This window comes from Oculina patagonica, chromosome 4 (assembly GCF_052425735.1).
Source record: "Oculina patagonica isolate OP01 chromosome 4, crgOcupat, whole genome shotgun sequence".
Lineage (NCBI taxonomy): Eukaryota > Metazoa > Cnidaria > Anthozoa > Scleractinia > Oculinidae > Oculina > Oculina patagonica.
The window spans coordinates 32,997,595-33,017,361 of record NC_135761.1 but is presented as its reverse complement, the minus strand read 5'-3'; the positions used below and the strand labels follow the sequence as shown (position 1 = coordinate 33,017,361).

Here is a 19,767-nt window from a genome sequence, read left to right as displayed (position 1 = left end):
AACGAAATCCAGGCGTAGTCAATCGATAGAAATCGATATCGGAAATCAATCGATACAATCGATATCTATCGATATCAATCACCGATTGATATCGATTGAAATCGGTAATCGATAACAATCGAACTCACAGAAAAAAATTATTATCGATTGTTATCGATTGAGAAAATCGATAATAATCGATAGCAATTGACAGTAATCGATAACAATCACTAATCGCAAGGAGCCTCTGATCTGGGGCATGTACTAAAACCCGAAACAACGAAACGAAACCACCGAAACAGCCAAAACGACCGAAACGAAACCGCCGAAACAACCGAAACGAGCGAAACGAAACAAAATCACCGAAACAAGCAAAACTTCAAGATTTTCGCCACTTACCGTACTATACACTCCGTTTAGCCTACTATACACTCCGGTTAGCCTACTATACACTCCTGTTAGCCTACTACACACTCCGGTTAGCCTATTTTTCATTTAGGTTAGCCTACTATGCACTCTGGTTAGCCTGTTTACGGTTAGCTCTCAATAATCGTAATGGGTTTTGCTTGTTTCGGTGATTTCGTTTCGTTTCGCTCGTTTCGGCCGTTACGGTTGTTTCGGCGGTTTCGTTTCGGTCGTTTCGGTGGTTTCGCTCGTTTCGGTGGTTTCGTTTCGGTGGTTTCGTTTCGTTGTTTCGGGTTTTAGTACATGCCCTGATCTGGAGGTGTATTCGTTTGAAACATATTCTAAAGATGGCGTTACTATTTAGTAAAACAATACGAGATCGGCGTTCAACATGGTAAAATTCAGCATCTAGTCCTGCCGAAGTCCAGTCTGGGGTCCAGGCAGAATGTTCATCAAGATTCTCGTGGTTTGGGGGTTTTAAAATATTTTAACTAGTCTATTCAACCCAGGTAGCGCTCAGAGCGCTGTCGATTGCATCTCCATAATATGACGTTCTTGCGTTGGTGAAAGTTCAACTCGATCCTATATATGCACGGACATTGTAGCCCTCCCGAACGATTCCATCTTTTTGCTTCATACAATGTATTCATGAAGTTGTTATAGCGAGACTAGAGGGTTGCGCACCGCTACTTTGGTCGCAACTTCTTCTAATATTGAATCGCGCTGGAGATCAATATTGTTCTTGTTCTTTTTATAGTACAAGCTTAGCAATATTTGCATTACATATCCACGATTGAAGGACTCAATAGACCCGTAAAACAATATTGTGTCCATGTTTAACATGTAGGAATTGACATAAATAACTTCCGATAAAAATCGATAACAATCAATAATAATCGAAAAACCAATCCTTATCGATTTTCGATGTCAATCGAACTCACAACTTTTTTTCTTTATCGATTCCTATCGAGTGGTATCGGAAATCGATATTAATCTTCGATTGATATCGATTGCTATTGATTGTTATCGATTATCGGTTTATCGATTGACTACGCCTGGCGAAATTCCAGGTGCTTCGTGCAAACTGACATCACTTTCATTCTCATCTCAGCTGCTCTTCCAGCACTGTAAAACAAAATAATCATATCACAAGCATTTAAAAATCGTAAGCTTAATTTTCTTCGAGATGTGTTGAAGTGATATTCTTTGTGAATTCGTTCCTCGAAGGCCCAACAATTATTTGTTTACATAATCAAATCCTCCTATTTGATCAGTAAAACCTGGTAAAACTGAATTTTAACGAATAGTATTTTTCAACATTGTTCATGTCACAAGCAAATGCTTAGTGGCGAAAGCAAGTAAAATGTGCCGTAAATATAAGCTTACTTTGCGTATAAAGTAAGCTTAAGACAAAACGTAGAGATATTAAATGACGGAAACACTGCAGTTTTGTACTCACCTTCACCAGTTGGCCGCAGTAGGTACACTCGTCTGCTCGTTTTATCTCCGTTCCCTTGTTCCCCGCTATTTCTTTGCCTGTTTTCTCGGCACCTCTCTTGCTATTTTAGTCGCTTTTCTTCGCTACTTTGCTACCAGGTTCGACAGGCGCTTTGCTATACTTTTTCGCCTGCTTTCTGTCCGGGTTTTCTGGATCTCTCGCGATCTCTTTCCCGTCGCAAATCGCTTAAACCCTGTTTCCTCGAAGTTAAGTTTACCCTGCTCTCGTTTGTAGTCATCGGCATAACAAGGAGCCAAAATAAATATGTTTGTCTCAAGTTCTAACTTTCAGACTAGCTGAATAGGATTTAAAAATACGTAGTAATTTTGAAAATTTCTTTGCCAAGAGACCTCACACTGCAAAATTATTCCGCGCCAGTACTGCGCGAGTTGTCAAGACCTTTCAAGATCCCGGATGTGCGCAAAACCGTACGTACGCCGCCGTACGCGCCCGCGAGGCATGCCGCTAGCCATGATGACCATGAAAACTCGGATGCAAGGTTTCCTATTTTATTTCATGTGTTTTTTTTTTTCATGTGTTTTTTTTATGGGTATGGTGCTCCGCTCTGCGGCCCTTACAGGCCGCTAAGGAGCTCCGCTAAAAAGAAAAATTCCCTTACGTCATTCGGTATATGCTACAGAAAAAAGGCCTTCTGAGTGTTAAAACAAAATCATCACGTGCAAAAATACAAACTTGTACATTTTCTCTAGGCCAATATCCATAATTAAAGTGCATACCCAGACCACTTTTCGGTCTTGTTGCATGCACTTCTGTGCTATTTTCTGACCTTTCTCGAATAAGCTATATCGGAAGTTTTATTTTGTTTTGTTAACGTTCAAGTCAATAAGCCAATGCAAAGGATTAATCGAATTTTACTTGACAGTAATTTAAAATACAAAACGACTATATCGGGGAGAGACAGAAGCTAGGAACGACATTCATAATTAATTAACTTTTCTTATGATTGATGAAAGAAAAAACTTTACTTTTTGTTTTACGCACGTGGCAATTATTTTACCATGAAAATGTCGTCAAACACTCAACTGCAATGCAATGTAAATTGTGTAACAGAGAGAGAAAACTTGTCACAAGACATGGGAGTATCTGACTATACATGGGAGTACCTTATTGTTACTTATTTTTGCGGGAACTTAATTTCATGAAAATAGAAGGGGCATTTTTCGCGGGACTTTTTTTCGCAATTTGGCCAAAAATACGAAATTAACATAAAAAATACAATAGAAAACTTTTGAAACAAATTTTTGCGGGTATTTTTTTTGGAAATGGCGAAAATTGTGAAAATTAAGTCCCGCAAAAAAAAGGAACAATAAGGTATATGACTATATGAAAGGAGAAGTCTTCGTTGGAAAATTTGTTCTACTCCCGTGAACGATAACACTGGTAGATAACATCTTCATTGTAAATGTGTCAAGAAGTAGAATTGTACACTATGAAAATTGATAAGTATATACAAAGAACAGATGATTGAATTAAAACACAATTTTATTTACTGGTTTTATTTATGTAATTAATTTATTTATCTTATTATTTATATTTAATTAATTAATTTATTTATTTATGTTATTATTTTAAGTTTTTTTTTTTTACACCAAAGCGGCAAGGCCGCCATTGCGTAGTTTATTTATGACTCCGCAATGGCCACAGTTGGTCTTGCAATCTGAAAGAAAAGAGGAATACAAAAATCAAAATTTTACATTTGCATCAAAAAGAAACACGAGTATGCCATTTTGAATAGGCCTTATCACGGTTTTCAACGCCATTTTGACGAGTAGGCAAAGCGGGTAGAAATTACAGTGTTTGTATGGGAATCCAATGGCAAATATATTTTGCAAAAATTGAATTCTGGACAACTTATCAATTGTAAAGTTAAGATACATGTACTAGGCAAAAGTTTTTATTCGCCGAGTTTGAAGGATTTAGCTGGGCTAGAAAGCGTTCAGTTTCGTTTTTAATTTCCCCAAACATTTGTCTGTATTTTTTTCCGCATGATTGACGCTGTTTGCGGGAAAAATTATAGAAAAACGTATGAGAAATTAAAAACATAATGCTAGTGGCATTTTGTCGGGTACATTCAATTTGTCTTGTTTGTTTAGGACATCAAAATATGAAAGTCAAAGGTAGCTGCCGTGCACTCAACACTGAAAAGGAGCTAATGAAACGACACAAAGAAGACTGAGAGTTTTTTTTTTTTTTTTTTTTTTTTTTTTTTATTGCTCTTACTGATTCATACACACTACATTACAATACATTACTGACAATTACTTACAAAGACGATTCTAACATTGCATACACTACAAACATGAAAAAAAAAAAAAAACAATACTATTGTCGCTAACGTAAAGCGCTACTCCTATTTAACAAAAGTTTTGATTGATTGCTAAGCTACTTCTATTTGACACTAATTATGCACTATTTATGAAGATTAAATAAAAGGACTTATTTAAAGATACAATAATTTCTCAAGAAAACTTAAGTATTTCCCATTTCTGTAGGTGAAAATTAAGCCTGTCCCTTTTCTTAGCGATACAATATTCAATGTGTTCAATATATTTAAGTTTAGCTATTAACTGAGGTAGGAGTGGTTTTGTTTTCCTGAGCCGATTAGCGTGGATTACTTGCTTACCAGCAATGAGAATATGATTGAGAAGAGTCCAATGAGGACTTTCTTTTGTAATACCTAGCAGAATTTCGCTGTCATTTAGCCTAGAAATGGTAATATTTAATTTATTTAACCAGTTAGTAGTATGCGTCCAGAAATCTATGGTAAATTTGCAGTGTAAAAACAAATGCTCGAGAGATTCTTCGTACTCTCCACAAAACGTACATAACGAGGTATCTATTAGCCTCATTTTATTCAACAATTTGTTAGTATATATTATACGATTAAGAATTTTAAATTGAAACATTCTTGTTTTAATGTCTAAAGTCACTTTTTGTGGCGTTAAATAAATTTGATTCCAGTCAAGATTTTGATCATCAAATAAAGAGTTGTATTTTAATCTTGCAGTAGGATGGACATGTATGTTCCCTATCAGAATCCAGTACAGTCTTTTGCTCGTGAGTTCACTGAGCTTAATTTCTTCATTATTACAATTGAGCACAAACTGAGTTAAATCCAAACTTGTGGTGGTGCTCTGCTCTTGCGCATCAGGGGGTTGTGGATTTTTCGAGTTTATCAAGACTCTCCATGCGTCTGGAAGTGCTTTTGACAGACCAAGGATTAAGAAATAATTGTTAAAATTCAGCCCTTTTTCTCTAAAGAAATTCCAAGTTTTTAATTTGCCGTTCGGGAGAAGGATATCTTTTATCTTTACAATTCCAGCCATATATGATTTTTTGCAAAATTGAGGTTTACCCCCAATACGCAGAAATTGATTGTTCCATAGTATTTGATCCATGATGACGTCTCGGGAGGACATTTCTTTAGTATTGACTGTCGCCCAGGTCTCAAAACACTCGCGATAAAATTTAGGAAGGTGTTTAGGTAGATCAGCACCATTGTAATTACAATGAAGAAGGAATTTCTCGCCGTGATCTTTGAGAATCCTTGATAGAATAAGTTTCCAAGGGCTATGATAGTTCTCAGTATACTTCTTTAGGCAAATGATTCTCTGAGTTTTGATTGCAGACTCCACGTGAGGCATTTTCAGACCGCCATCTTTATAATCGCTGATCAGAGCTAAGCGTTTGATTTTATCTTTTCTGTTCCATAAAAAATTAAACATCACAGAATTAACCTTTTTCAAAAAATCTTTGTCTAGATTTAATACGGAAGCACGGTACATGAGTTTTGGCATTGCGAATGTTTTAATGATTTGAATCTTGCCGAACACAGTTAGATTTCGCCATTGCCAACCATTCAAGGTTTTCTTTAAAGATTTAAGTATTGCTTCAAAATTAAGTTCATGTTTTAGGCGAGAATTATACGTAAAATAAATTCCCAGAATCTTCATTGGTTCATTAACAGTTTCTATACCCAAGTTTTGTTTACAATTATGGCTACTCCCGAGCCAGTAGGCCTCCGTTTTGTCTTTGTTTAATTTCAAGCCTGAACATTTTTCGAATAGTCCCAGTGTACTGAACAAATGTTCTATGGAGGCTTTGTTGTGTACAAATGTTGTCAAGTCATCAGCAAAGGCTGCAAGTTTTACCTCTATATTACCAATTTTAATTCCTTTAATACGAGGATCACTTCTTATTTTAATTAATAGTAGTTCCAACACTATGATGAACAGATACGGTGACAACGGGTCTCCTTGTCTAACACCTCTTTCAACATTGAACAATGGCGTCGAAAAACCATTGTTTGTGACACAACTGGATATATTAGAATAATAGACTGAGAGTGATAAATGATCGTCGCAGTGAATTTCCAATTTAAGCAATTGGAAAAAAGAAGCCTGAAAAAAATTCAGGGCTTCAACGGGATTCGAACCCGTGACCTCCGCGTTACCGGTGCGATGCTCGCACCGGTAACGCGGAGGTCACGGGTTCGAATCCCGTTGAAGCCCTGAATTTTTTTCAGGCTTCTTTTTTCCAATTGCTTAAATTGGAAATTCACTGCGACGATCATTTATCACTCTCATATACATCCGCAGTTCATATATGAATCATTTCATATACATTACATCACAAAGAAGACTCTTATTATCAATTCCATTGAAGCAAGAACTGAGTCAACCTACCTTGGATCTTTACTTTAGGCTCGGGCTGCCGCTTGTTTCTCCGCAGTTTATTTATGACTCCGCAATGGCGGCAGTTGGTCTTGCAATCTTGGATCTTTACTATCAGTTGCTTGCTTCTCCCTTAACACGATTGTAAGTAACAAGAGATTAGAAAGTAACCTGTATTAGTTGTAGATAACAAACAAATTTCTCTTCAGGAAAAAAAGATAATGTCAATGAAGTAGTGTTATACTTTTGTATCTTAAAGAATTGAAATCAAAGCTCTATTGCTTTAAATTCAAGAAAAACTCTTCAAGAAAAAATGTTTAATAAAAATTGGCCTCTTTCTATTGTTGCTACAGATATCTCTTCAACTGCTGCTTTCACTTTCCTGGAAAGTATATATCATCATGAAAAAGGGTGATCAGAGCTTCACGAATCTGTTAATTGTGATCTGATCCTCTGGTTTTGTAAATCATGACTCTCTAATAAATGTTTATCAGAGCTGTCTACGTCAGTATAATATTTGATGCCAATTAACTTGGAATGACATCGCTATAAAAATAACTTTAGCTTTTTGTGGCTCAACAGTGTCATCTTTTACATGTGAAGAGATCACAAATCACACTATGTATAATAACACTTAAGCTGAAAACAAAAAATCAAAACTTATTACAGTAACATCAACGATAGACTTACCACCCTTTTGTTCGTTGTTCTCATCTTCCAGAAACAATCAAGGTATCAAAAGGGAAAAATTTAAAATAAATAAATAAATAAATAAACAAACAAATAATAATATCAGTGACTAACACAACAATAGTAATAGTTTCTTGTGACACTTGTGAAAAAAGCTATCTTTGTAACATCAATAACACACTTACCATTTACCTTCATCTCCTGCAAATAAAAAGGTATACATCATGTATAAATTTAAACAAAACAAACTCCAAAACTATTGTACTATCATCCATAATATAAATACCATCTGTATTAGTTACTTGCTGCACTTCAAAGAAATATTTATGAAGCTCTTGAATTATTTTTGTCAATAACAAAGTTCAATGATTTTACACAAGAAAAAGATAAATATACTTATGTTGTTCGGTGATCCCGACAAGATAATTGCCAAATTCTAGATAAATGAAATGAAAGAAGTAATAACAAGGGGAGGCACGATGGCCTAATGGTTAGTGAGCCACACTCCAGAGTGAGTGGTCCATATTTGAGGCCTCCCTGAGTTCATTATGTTGTGTTCTTAGGCAGTACACTTTACTCTCGTAGTTCCTCTCTTAACCGTAGTTCCTCTCTTAACCCAGGTGTATAAATGCGTACCACTGACAAAATGCTGGGGAGTACCCTTCGATGGACTATCATCGCCATTCAGAGGGGAGTAGTAATATTGTTAGCCACTTAATGCAAGAAAAAACTGTGATAAGCGCCAGCACGTATAGGCCACTTGGCTTAATGCTTCCCTTTTAACAACTCAATTTTTAATTCAGCAAGTATAGTGGCCAGCCTACTCTTTTACATGGTTGCTCCATCATCTGCAAACTTTTGTTTCAAGTTTGCTGACCAGTAGATATGATAGTAGAAAGAGTGAAGCAAGACGGCCTTTTAGATTTAAACGGTTTTGACAAGAAAGACAAGAAGCAAAGAAACAAAATTTGGGCGACAAACTGAAAATCATCAATTGCCAAAAAAGTGGACATTAAGAGTCATTTATCTATGACTTTCATGTCTATTCCTCAGGAACACCTCTTATATGTAACACCTCTTTTATGTAATCAACAACAAATAACATGTTAAAGTGCACTGTTAAATGGACTTAACAACAGTAATGTCCTCTCTTGTGAGATTTTCCAAATTAACCCCTGCTATGATTGAAATATATCCCTGCTCATAAAAGGAATTAGCAATGGCTCTGATGAGAGTGTTCTTGTCTTGGCTTCTTAGCAGTGAGAGCATAAAGTTCTTCTTCAATGGGACAAGATCTTTCACCAACGAAACATCTTTGACAGTGTTCTTTTTCAGCACCGCAAGAATAATACATTCACAGCTGGCATGAGTCATACCTGCGGAAGAGAATTCAATGTTCATTTATAAACAAGTTTGCAATTTTTTATGCCTTCATGAATGTGCTCAGGCTGCAAAAGACTAGAAAAAGATATTTAGAGCTTAAATTCCTTCATTTTTCTTCAGGCAAAATAGCTGTTGATGTGAACAGTCTCACCACCTTAAATACACTTGTTATGACAGACACCTCCCTTAGATGGACAGTTGGAGATGTTCCTGGTAGTGTCCATGCTAAAGAGTTGACTGTATAGAGCGTTTTCACTCACGTGGCCGACATCTATGCAAATTTATTGGAACGAAAGGAAGTGTTTACATAAGAAAAGATTTCAAATCCCACACGATTGGCTTGGTACACCAACATGGCCGCCGTTTCATTGTTTTGGAACACCAATATGGCCGCCATGACGTCATGTGAAAACGCTCTATATAGATAAGACAAGTAATCTGAAACTTGATACTTACTTGGATGAAAGTATTCTGCATAAATCTTTTTCTTGTGGAACTGAGATGATGGTGGGGAAGAACTGGAGCTACCGCTTGACTCGTAGACGCTTTCAGTGTCACCACTGGTTGCACTTGTGTCTGAAAAAGTTGCCCCCTTTTGAAACTCAGTATCTTTCGCCTTTCTTCTTTGCTCTCTCATATGACTCATTGTCATAGTACCCGCTCTTGTTGTACTAGCCGCAGAGGACTGTACCGAGTCTTGTACACATGAAGCTAAACATGGCGGCCATGTTGCCTTGATTCAAGAATTAAACCTTCGAATATGTACTATTTCATGGTGTCAGAAGTGGGATCTTTTCGAAAATTCAAGCTACAAATGCATATGGAACTCTTTAAGTGAAAACAACCAAACCTTTCACATCACTTCTTCAAATATTTCAAGTTTTAACGTTCGATCCGCTCGACTCGATTTACTGCCATTTTCAAGTTTCAATTTTCAAGTCGATTCACGTTCAAACACTGATGGTGTATCTCTTCTTAAACAACAGTCATGGAAAAATTCACGGTTCCTTCAATGGATTGGTCGACACCTGGAGATATCCACAAGCGATATAAGCTCTTTATGTAGAAATGCAGCCTTATTTTCGATGGTACTCTTTCAAACAAACCAGAAGGTCAAAAGGCAAGGTTGCTCTTACTGTGGGCCGGCGACAAAGGATTAGAGATCTACAATGCAGCAAGGTTGGAAGATGAAGCGGACAAATTCAAGCTTAAGCCAATATTCGAGAAGTTCGAGGCATACACAAAGCCACAGAGCATCCAAATACTATCTAGATACCAGTTAAGTTGTCTCAACACTCGAACACTAATCGACAGTGGATATGATCCTGCATTCAAAGATGAAACCCTTCGTGACACATTGATTTTTGGTCTGAAATCAGACAAGGTCAGAAAAGATGCCATCTCCAAAGGTAATTCTCTTACCTTTCAACAGGTCTATGACCTAGCCAAAACCGAAGAAAGCACAAAGGCACAGATGCAAGTAATCAAACAAGGGGACGAGAACACTGGATTATTTTCTGTAAGAAGCAAAAAGAAAGCAGCTTCATATGAAGGCTCAAAGTCAGCAAGCAGTTCAAGGAAGGTCATTCAGGCAATGGCTTTAAACCCTACAGCTCATCTGCCAGCAAACCAAAGTTCAAATTTAAATTCAGTGGTTGTTTCAGATGTGGAAACAAACATGATAGTGACGCTTCATGCCCAGCTACGCATGCTAAGTGCATGTACTGCAAGAAAACAGGACACTTCCAGAAGGTGTGCATGAAGAAACGTCTCAAACAAGTCAATGAAATTGTACAAAGTCCAGAGTACCAGGGCCAGGAGATCCACTTGCATGATGACAGTGAAGAAACAAATGATTCTTCAAGCGTAAACAGCTGTGATGAAGATGAGGGAAGCGACTCTGAGCCAATCGCAGTATTTTTAGATACCATTACCTCCGAGAATTCCGTAGAATTGTCGTAGCAGTTACCCTAACAAGATCTTCACTAATGTCAAGATCAACGACAAGCGTAATATCCAAATGAAGATAGACACAGGAGCAGACACTTGTATCCTTACAAAAGACGATTTGCAGAGGTTATGTCTTCCTGTTGAAATCAAACCATGCAACAATGTACTGAAGGGTTATGGGGGAAATCCCATACAGAACCTGGGTACCACCAACCTTCAAGTCACTTTCAAGAACACCTCCATATCCACAAATTTTACCATTGTTGAGGCCCCTGGCCACCCTTCAATGATCGGTTGCCAACAAGCTCAAGAACTGGGCATCATCACTATCCATGTCGAAGAAGTCTGAAGTACTTCAGTGTCACCTGCAGCACAGCAGGCCATTAAACATGTTGGTCTCCCCAAAACCACTGTGTTAAAGGAATACCATGATTGTTTTGACAAAATTGGCCGGTTCCCTGGGGATCAATACCACATCAAGCTCGTCAACAATCCGACACCAGTGGTACACCCACCACGTACAGTACCTGTTCACATCTTGCCCCTGTACAAAGCCGAGCTAGACAAGATGATTGCTGATGACGTCATTACTGAAGTAACAGAGCCCACAGCCTGGGTCAACTCAATTGTCTGTAATATTAAAGAGACATCTGATGGAAAGAAAAAGGTCAGGCTCTGCTTAGACCCAAAAGACCTGAACAAGATCATTCGCCGTGAACATTATTACAGCAGAACTATCGATGAGATTCTTCCATCTCTTCATGGCAAGAACTACTTCTCAGTAGTCGATACCACAAAAGGCTACTGGCATGTCGAACTTGACCATGAATCTAGTTTCTTGTGCACCTTTAACACACCTTTTGGTCGTTATAGGTTTAAGCGTCTACCCTTTGGCATAGTTGTTTCCCAGGACATTTTCCAGCGGATGTTGGACAACATTTATAAGAACATTCCCAATGTTACAGGAATCGCCGACAACATCATAGTCTTCGGCTCGACAGAAGAAGAACACGACCAAGCATTTGTCAACATGCTGGAGGCCACTAGAGCAAACAATGTGAGTCTTAACTCTGACAAACTGCAGTTCAAACAACAAAGTGTCAATTTCTTTGGCCACACGCTGACAGCAGACGGTATTCTTCCTGCTGCTGACAAGTTAGAAGCTCTCAGGAACATCTCTGCACCATCCAACACAAAGGAGCTTCTGTTCCTACTAGGATTGGTCACCTACCTCAACCGCTTTTCGTCCAAGGTTGCAGAGCTTACCCAACCTCTCCGTGAGCTAACAAAGAAGAATGTTCACTTTAGGTGGAAGCAACACCACCAAACTGCACTTGATAGAATCAAAGAGGAACTTTGCTCGGCACCAGTCCTGTCTTACTATGATCCTGACCCAGCAAGAACCACCATCCTACAGTGTGATGCTAGCCAGAAGGGACTAGGTGCCTGGGTATGACAAATTGACCCCAATGGCAAGGAAAAGATCGTTGCTATGGCATCAAGATCACTCACTGACACCGAGTCCAGGTACTCTAACATTAGAGACATTTAGCACCAGGTTTTTTCCGAGAACGGCAAACCACAAACTGCGGTTTGCGGTTAGGTGTTTGCCGTTTGAGGTACAGTTGGTTTTGGGCTTTTAGCTTGGCGTTTTCGTAAGTGACGGCAAAAATGGAATTCTGGGTAATCTGAAGGAAAATGGCGGCCGCAGCAAGGTACGTTGGCCTGAAGGTTTTTTATAGGATTCATGCTTAAAATATGCGTTTTTTAAAACAAAAATAACAGTATAAACTTACTACGACTTTTTTCAACAGGCGGAATTTAAATGACATCATGAGCGTTATGTTTTACGATGATTCAGACGACAGTTCAAGCAGCGATGAAGATGACCTCGATTTACTTTTATTTGGTTTTTTGTTTCCTTTGAAAACCGGTGGTGATAACGTCCCGAAACTTAACCTCGAGGATGTTAGCGAAGACCAGTGCGAACGGATGTTTAGGTATGTGAGCTGATGCCACTTATTTTTCGCGCACGTTTTCTTTAAAAATTCATTATTGGTTGTTGTTGTTTCTGCTCGTGTTCTTTAGGTTTCAAAAAGATGATATGCCACGCCTCCTTGATGCGCTGGAAATACCAGAATACTATATTTGTAGCCAAAGAACCAATGCAACCGGGATGGAAGCACTCATGATACTCTTGAGAAGACTTGCGTATCCTAATAGATGGTGTGACCTAGTGACAATTTTTGGAAGAACCGAGTCTGAACTTAGTCTTATTTTTAACAAGGTGATTTATTGCAATCAGAAAATACACTGTTAATCATAGTTACATGACTTACAACGACTGTAAATAATCATAATATGATCGATTCTTTTCTAGATTGTTGATGACCTTCATGATCGCTTCAGTAATCTGCTTGCTTGATACTTTAGATCTTGTATGACTTGAGGTCTAGGTAGTTGTTAATTACATAATTGTGGAAAATGCAATAGCAATGTGGTCAGTATACATGTACAGGATATACCAGTTAAGGCCAAATTTATTTATCACAACTTTTCAAGACCTTTAATTCCTTAAGGTTAACTATTTAAATATAAAGATCTCTTTGTTGTCTTTCATATAAAATGTGTTACACAATAAATACCAAGTAAAAGTAATACAAACTTCTTCAAAAATAGAGATTCTTTTATCAGTAGAAATGCTACTAAAAATGGGCCAAAATTAACCGTACTTCATTTGACCTAAATTCTCCTCAAAACAAAAATGGAGCAGACTTGTATGTTCTCATTTGCTGGATTATTGTAAAGGATTGTATGTTAGCAAGCATGAAGAAAACCTGGACAACTCAGCACTCAGCAATGAGAAATCACACATATGAAAGCTAAAGCCTGTCCTTAAGAAGTGCTAACATGGCCTTCCTTTCCTCCAGCTCAAGATGTATCTTAGCCTTCCTTTCTTCAGCCTCTGCCTCATACTTCTTCTGTTGAAACTCTAGTTCCATCTTCCTTAACTCAAGTTCTTTTTCTTTGAGCTCAGCTTTCTGGTTGTATTTGTTTGCAAGCATTTCCATTGCTGACTGCTTGGTTGCTCTAGGCTGAATTTTCTTTCTAGGCCCTATACAGCAAAACCGTGATCCCCTGCAGGCGCGCGCTATAGAGGGAATCGGGTATTTCTTTAGCTGTTTGCAAGAGTAACCTCCAATGTTTCTCTCACCTTTTTTGCCTTTGCTGCTGCTAGGACAGGCACTAGCAATGGTGGTGTCAGAACCTTCTCCAGAGCTACTACTGCTTTCATCCTCACTTTCCATGACACTGTTCCTCCTCTCTAGCGCAATTTACAAAATATGTTACATAAGTGAGGGTTTTACTATCTACCATCAGGGGAGGGCAATATTATACACTGAAAATACAAGTTTTGTTACACTCTCTTTCTGTTTATAAAATCAATGTAAATTTTAAGATTTCTCCTTAATTTATATAAATTTCAAATTTTTTTGACTCCTCTCAAACCCTGCATTATTTTCAAGAATGCCCCCAATTTTTTCAAACCTTCGTACCCTTCCCCCCTCCCCCCAACAAAATAGATGTTGAATGCTCCTTGTGCAATGTAAATACAGCTAATTTGTTATGGGTTCACATTACAGGCAAACCAAGAACAGAATAGAAAATGCCTACTTGCTATTCCATTAAGGGCAGCTGCACGCATTTCCAAACTTCTTTTCTTTTTCCATCTCTTTCTTAAGTCTTGCATCAACATCCTCTAATGAAGCCCTTGACTCTTTATCGATTCTGACATCAAACAGCTGCTTGTCTTATGTCTCTCGTTTTGTGTAATAAACTACTTGAATCAGTAGTCTAGGCGACACGTTATCAGTGCAGCTTCCTAGGGCCGCAGCGTGTCCACTGTCGAAAATCCACATTTGATTGACTATGCTGGTCTTCCTCAAAATATACTCCTAAATTGTCAGTTTGTGGCATAGAAATATTTGGGCAACGAACCTGAAGCACGTCTACAATAAGAATAATATTAAGCGCTTCGTCAAACAAAAAAACGACCCCTGCGAGCTCTCGCTAGTGCCTTACCTCTTAGCATATTCTCCATAAGTTGACCTATGCAGCCGAAGTAGCTCATTTCTGTGTTTAGACTACTAATTCGTAACACCACATACAATAAATATCTGCTTAATAGCTCATTTGTAGTGAAAGTCCAAGCCTTTCACCACAAGATATAGAAAGAATAGGGTGGAATAAGTACAGGGCATGTTGGACGGATCTAAGTCAATAATAGGCAGGAATACTACAATTGCTTTCCCTGGATGGTTTCCCTTATGTACCATTTGACCAACCAACCGTGGCCACTTTAAAAAAGGAGAGACTTTTCATAAGGTGTCTGTCAGTGTTTTTGGTTCACCTTTAGGAGTAATTGCTTTTCAAGCACTAAGGTCATAATAGGTTAGAGGCCGATGGACCTTGGGATAGTTGTACTGTGATATTCAGCTTCTTCTTCCTTCTTTAATAATTTTATCAGGCGTTATCAAAACGTATTACTTGAAATACATAGTTTTGTCTGAAGTTTGGATAAAGGCACTGGCGGGACTTGCTCGTGATCTGTAAACTCTCTCCTACTAATCTTCTAGGAAACCGGTGTCGGCCTTATACTCTATCGTCCGCTTCAACGCAAAACTGGAGCGAGCTAACATTATAAAGCATATGCTAACATTTATTGATATTTGTTAATTTTTTTTTATATGTAAGTGCCCTGTAGAGCTAAAAGATGATTTTAAGACTTTGTAACAGTAGTAGTAATAAAAGTTGTAATAGTGATAGTATTATTTCGTAGCGAGGATCCTCGATTAGCAAACCAAAGCATTTTTTGCCCTTTTAAAACTCATCTGTGATAAGGCTAATTTGCATAAAACATGGCGTCTAAAGGGCAAAATGATAGAGGTCAAAAACTTTTATTTTTTTCGTATTTCGCCTGGGTTGATTTTTGTTGACTTTCAATATGATTATCTAGAGTCCTTGACGAAAACGTCCCTGATAATAATAATTCTGTTGCAAGCATTTTGACCTTACAGTATCAAATCCCGTTAACTTTCCTGGACTAATATGTCAGCATCCACTATTTCCAGCCACTTTACCAGTGTATTTGCTGAGTATGGCCTACCTTCTGCACTAACTGCTGATTTTGGAAGCCAGTATGTCAGTGAGATGTTCAGGAAGAAATGCAAAGAGAGCGTAATCACCTTAACCTTCAGTTCACCTTACCACCACCAAGCCAACGGTGTAGCAGAACGGTGCGTTGGTACTACTAAATCCCTTTGGAAGAAAGCAGTCGAGAATAACCAGTGCCTCGAAACAGCCCTGTGGATGTACAGAATAACCCCTCTTGACGACCATCTTCCATCGGCCTATGAGCTATTGTTTGGGCGGAAGCCCAAGTCACCAGTAGCAACTTTGCTCTCCAGTCAAAACATCCTGGCAATGGTGGTCACCAAGAAGCCAACCACCAGAAGCAAACCAAGCAGGCAGAATTTTATGATAAGAGAGCCAGTTGCGACAAGCGTGTTCTTAGCAGCTCTGAACCAGTGTACGTATGGAACTCAAGAAAGCACATCTGGGAACAGGGCAGAATCTTCAACTGCCCGAACCCCCAAAGAGAACCAAGAACATATATCGTTGAAATGAATGGCAAGCTGTTCCAGAGAACAAGAGAGCACCTGCGACCGAAGGGTACCAACGAGGGACCACCCATACCTACATGTAGATTGGAAGAGAATCCAGCGCCTACATTTCCCAGACCTACCTCTGGGGCAGCGCTTGGTCAAGAGTCACTTACCAAACAAGCAGCTACAACACCAACTAGTGTGGGTAGCACCGGCAACTCTAATGGAGGACGCCAACCCAGTCATTCCTACTTCAACAGAAAAGACCTCAGAGAGTCCAGCTAAACCAAAACCAGAAGATGAAGTCATCGTTGTTCGAGGTTGAAACATTTCCTTCCAGCCAAAAAGCCAAGTGATGAGATCCAGGCGGCAGACGCAGGTCCCAGCCAAATTTAAGGACTGAGAACACTTTGTTGAAATGACACTTAGTTCCGTTCTGTTGAAGTAACATTCAGTAATGATCCTAGTAGCCATTAATTGGCTAAGTAGGCTTAGGAGCACTTGTTTGCACTTTATTTGTTGTTGTTGTGGTTAAAATGACATTATTGCATAAGGCTAGCAGGACATTTATTATGCATTGAACCGAAACTGTCTACCTTTATGTACAGCCGCGTTATTTATGTTACTATCTTATCACATTATGTAATCCTAGTTTTGATTAGTTTTCAAGGAGGGGGATGTCATAGTACCCGCTCTTGTTGTGCTAGCCGCAGAGGACTGGACCGAGTCTTGTACACATGTAGCTAAACATGGCGGCCATGTTGCCTTGATTCAAGAATTAAACTTTCACTCATCACCATTTCCCGAATCGCACCTGCGCCAAAAGCACACTCTGGGAATACATACTTAGTGGCCTCCTTGCCTTCACTTAAACGTCTGACAAATTCGTTGAGTTTTACAACTTGGTCAAGTTGGTAGGGTCTGAATGAGGGAATTTCCTCATCAATGGGCCACTCTTTATTTATTTCTCCAAGTACCATCTTCTTTCTGCCAAAAAAATCCATAAAAATATTATTGGCAAGATTGCGACGAAATATTAGATGATAGAGATAGCAAAAACATCATACAAGCTTCGAAGGGAAGTCAATTGATTATTAAAGCTTATCTTCAGGAGAGAAACACAAAAAAAAAAAACAGCGACACCGGAATAATTGGACACTGTAGGCGACAATTAGTAGCCATTTTAATTTATTTTGTGTTTTTAGAGCTCTTGGAAATATTTTGAATGAATAATAAAACAATTTTTGAATTCGGCTTTCGTATGATATGAAGAATTATGCAGATCTCGGAGGGTGTTATGCGCCGAAGATCTGCATAATTCTTCATATCATACTTAGCCTCATCCAATAATTTTTAATTATCGTAAAGTTTACCTACAATAATGTATTATAATAAATATTATGATTACATGCATGTAGCTTATAACAGTAACTCAAAACACTGCATTTCCTTCTTCCTTGTTCCCTCTACTCTCAATCAACAGCTTAGGTTGTTCTTTAAAATCAATCTCTTTCCACACCAAGCTTTTAAATTAAGTAAAAAGTCTTACTCTGTGTTGTATTTTCGTTTGTCCTCACAAGTCATCTTCTTTTTCTCCTGGTGAGTTAACAGCCTGTCACTTTTACTAAGCTGAGTTTTTGCAGCAACAGATGCAGAGGTGGTTTGACTGGATTCTTTATCTCCTTTTCAAGATTAAAATGAAAGTCTATGGTTTGTGAAACACTTCAGAATCGTTAATCTTACTAGAAACAAACAAGCATAACTTAAGCATGTTGTCCTCTTATTTTTAAATGCTGTACAGACACATAATTTTCTATCAAGTTCAGCAGAAATGCTTTCGTGGGAATTGTCACAAAACAATCGTCATAGTCTTGTCTTGGGGTGATGTAGAACTATACATGCTTATTTATAATATGTACAAAGTACCTTGAAATAAATCTAATCTTTTAACTGTTGAACATCACGCCTAAATCTTTCTTGCTTCCCTAATGTACGCAGTCCAAGGTGCTCCATTGCATCCACACTGGTGATTCTTTCACTGATTAACGTTTCCCCTGTCACTTCTTCAGTTAAAAATTTCTCAGCAACGTCTTCACCAAACGCCTCAGCCGCCCATTTCTTTATTCTTTCCTTTGACCAGTCTAGTGCCAGCAAAATAAAATAACAGACAGCTTTTTTCGTGATTTAAACAGAAGCATCTTGGCAAAATATTTATAGAAAGCTTCAGAAACGCTGCTTAATTTCCCGCCAAAAATATATGGTTAAGAGTAGTGTACGGACAAAGTTTTAGGTCTGTTTACTCTTTTCTACTAATTAAAACTCGAGAAATTTCAAAACCTAAAACAATATTATATTTGTCGTGAAAAAATTTAAGCGGTTAAAATGCAGGAGGACGAAACGGAGGTGTTCCACAGAAAAGCTGTTCTTCACGCACTTCTCAGCTGGCTGAGAGAAACACATTGTCAGCCAAGCTGGCTGGGAAAGACAGCGTATTGGACCGCCTTGCTGGGAGAAACTGAGTATTTCAACCTACCTGGCTGGGAAAAACAGTATTTTAACCCGCCTGGCTGAGTACAAACTGTAGATTTTATACTAACTGGCTCGAAGTAATTTGAAAAATGTCAAGATCAAAACAAAATATCAAAATCTTAGTTCTGACTAGTCTGCGGAAAACAGCGACAACAAACGACCCGCCATTTCCATTTCCGAAATTTCTGAAAGGAGCATAAATCAGCATAAATCCTGTATTAAAATCTCACAATGGTGAAAATGAAAATACACCAGTAGTAAGAGTAAGAGTATTGCAAGAACGTCTGGAACGTTCATAGCCTGAACTGTCAAAAACAAGACGATTTCAGCAAGCTAGGACCCTAACTCACTAAGAAGGTTCCGCAATGGTGTTGTCGTCCAGATACGGAGCAAGGAGCTTTGAAGTATTTTTGTTTAGTGTTGCTCTTACGTGACGGCCTTCTTTCACCTCAATACAAGAAAAGTCTCTTGGATTGTGTGGATTGCGGCGCAGCAGGTATCTCTGTCCAATGACAAGATCGGTTTTGTGTTTGTAAAAACACATTCCAACAGCCCGGATTCTTTTTCCAGGTAAGGCATCTTCTTTTTCTTCAATCTGGATTGCAATGGAAGCCTCCATCTTCTAGTGAACACTGTACAGTGACTGAAGCAAACAACATCTAATACCCGCGAAAAAGTGCGGCTGCCATTTTCTGGACCAATCAAATCATAGTTTGGACTGACGTGAGCTCAGCGATGACACAGTTTAGCGAGGGAGACGAAGATGAACTCATTGACAACTGAAATCGTGTGATAGCGGTTCTTTACCATGTTATGTTTTGTTACGTTTCATGTTAGTTTGGGCTCCACTATCAGCTGAAAGCGATTCACCCTGGAACATTCAGAGCATGCGTTTTTTTCTGAAGCCACTATTAAAAGGTCGTGATTTTTGTTGACTTTGGCATCAAATGATGTTTACTGTAAGCATGTTGTA

At 38.5% G+C, this 19,767-nt stretch overlaps 2 protein-coding genes and 1 long non-coding RNA gene across 3 annotated transcripts; 1 reads left to right on the top strand and 2 right to left on the bottom strand.

Moving 5' to 3' along the window:
* Nucleotides 1-8,385: 8,385 nt before the first annotated feature.
* Nucleotides 8,386-9,301, bottom strand: LOC144648345 (uncharacterized). The gene is made up of 2 exons (XM_078507935.1): nucleotides 9,106-9,301; nucleotides 8,386-8,642 (listed from the first exon to the last, which is right to left on the bottom strand). Exons 1-2 carry the CDS (start codon nucleotides 9,299-9,301, stop codon nucleotides 8,386-8,388), a joined length of 453 nt encoding a protein of 150 aa, XP_078364061.1.
* A 2,876-nt stretch (nucleotides 9,302-12,177) lies between these two features.
* On the top strand, nucleotides 12,178-12,984 carry LOC144648756 (uncharacterized). Its single transcript, XM_078508220.1, has 3 exons — nucleotides 12,178-12,314; nucleotides 12,414-12,599; nucleotides 12,688-12,984. The coding sequence occupies exons 1-3, from the start codon at nucleotides 12,298-12,300 to the stop codon at nucleotides 12,917-12,919; spliced, it is 435 nt and encodes a 144-aa protein (XP_078364346.1). The 5' UTR covers nucleotides 12,178-12,297; the 3' UTR covers nucleotides 12,920-12,984.
* Nucleotides 12,985-16,489: 3,505 nt separating this feature from the next.
* Nucleotides 16,490-17,943, bottom strand: LOC144648512 (uncharacterized). The gene is made up of 2 exons (XR_013569704.1): nucleotides 17,815-17,943; nucleotides 16,490-17,252 (listed from the first exon to the last, which is right to left on the bottom strand). It is a non-coding gene; the product is annotated as an uncharacterized LOC144648512 (long non-coding RNA).
* Nucleotides 17,944-19,767: the final 1,824 nt, after the last annotated feature.

Excerpts from the sequence above, each read along its gene's own strand:
- LOC144648345 (XM_078507935.1), bottom strand. The coding sequence starts at position 9,301 with ATGACAATGAGTCATATGAGAGAGCAAAGAAGAAAGGCGAAAGATACT. Across the intron at positions 8,643-9,105 it reads TGCAGAATACTTTCATCCAA|GTATGACTCATGCCAGCTGT; the intron begins GTAAGTATCAAG and ends TCTCTTCCGCAG.
- LOC144648756 (XM_078508220.1), top strand. Across the intron at positions 12,600-12,687 it reads CAGTGCGAACGGATGTTTAG|GTTTCAAAAAGATGATATGC; the intron begins GTATGTGAGCTG and ends CGTGTTCTTTAG.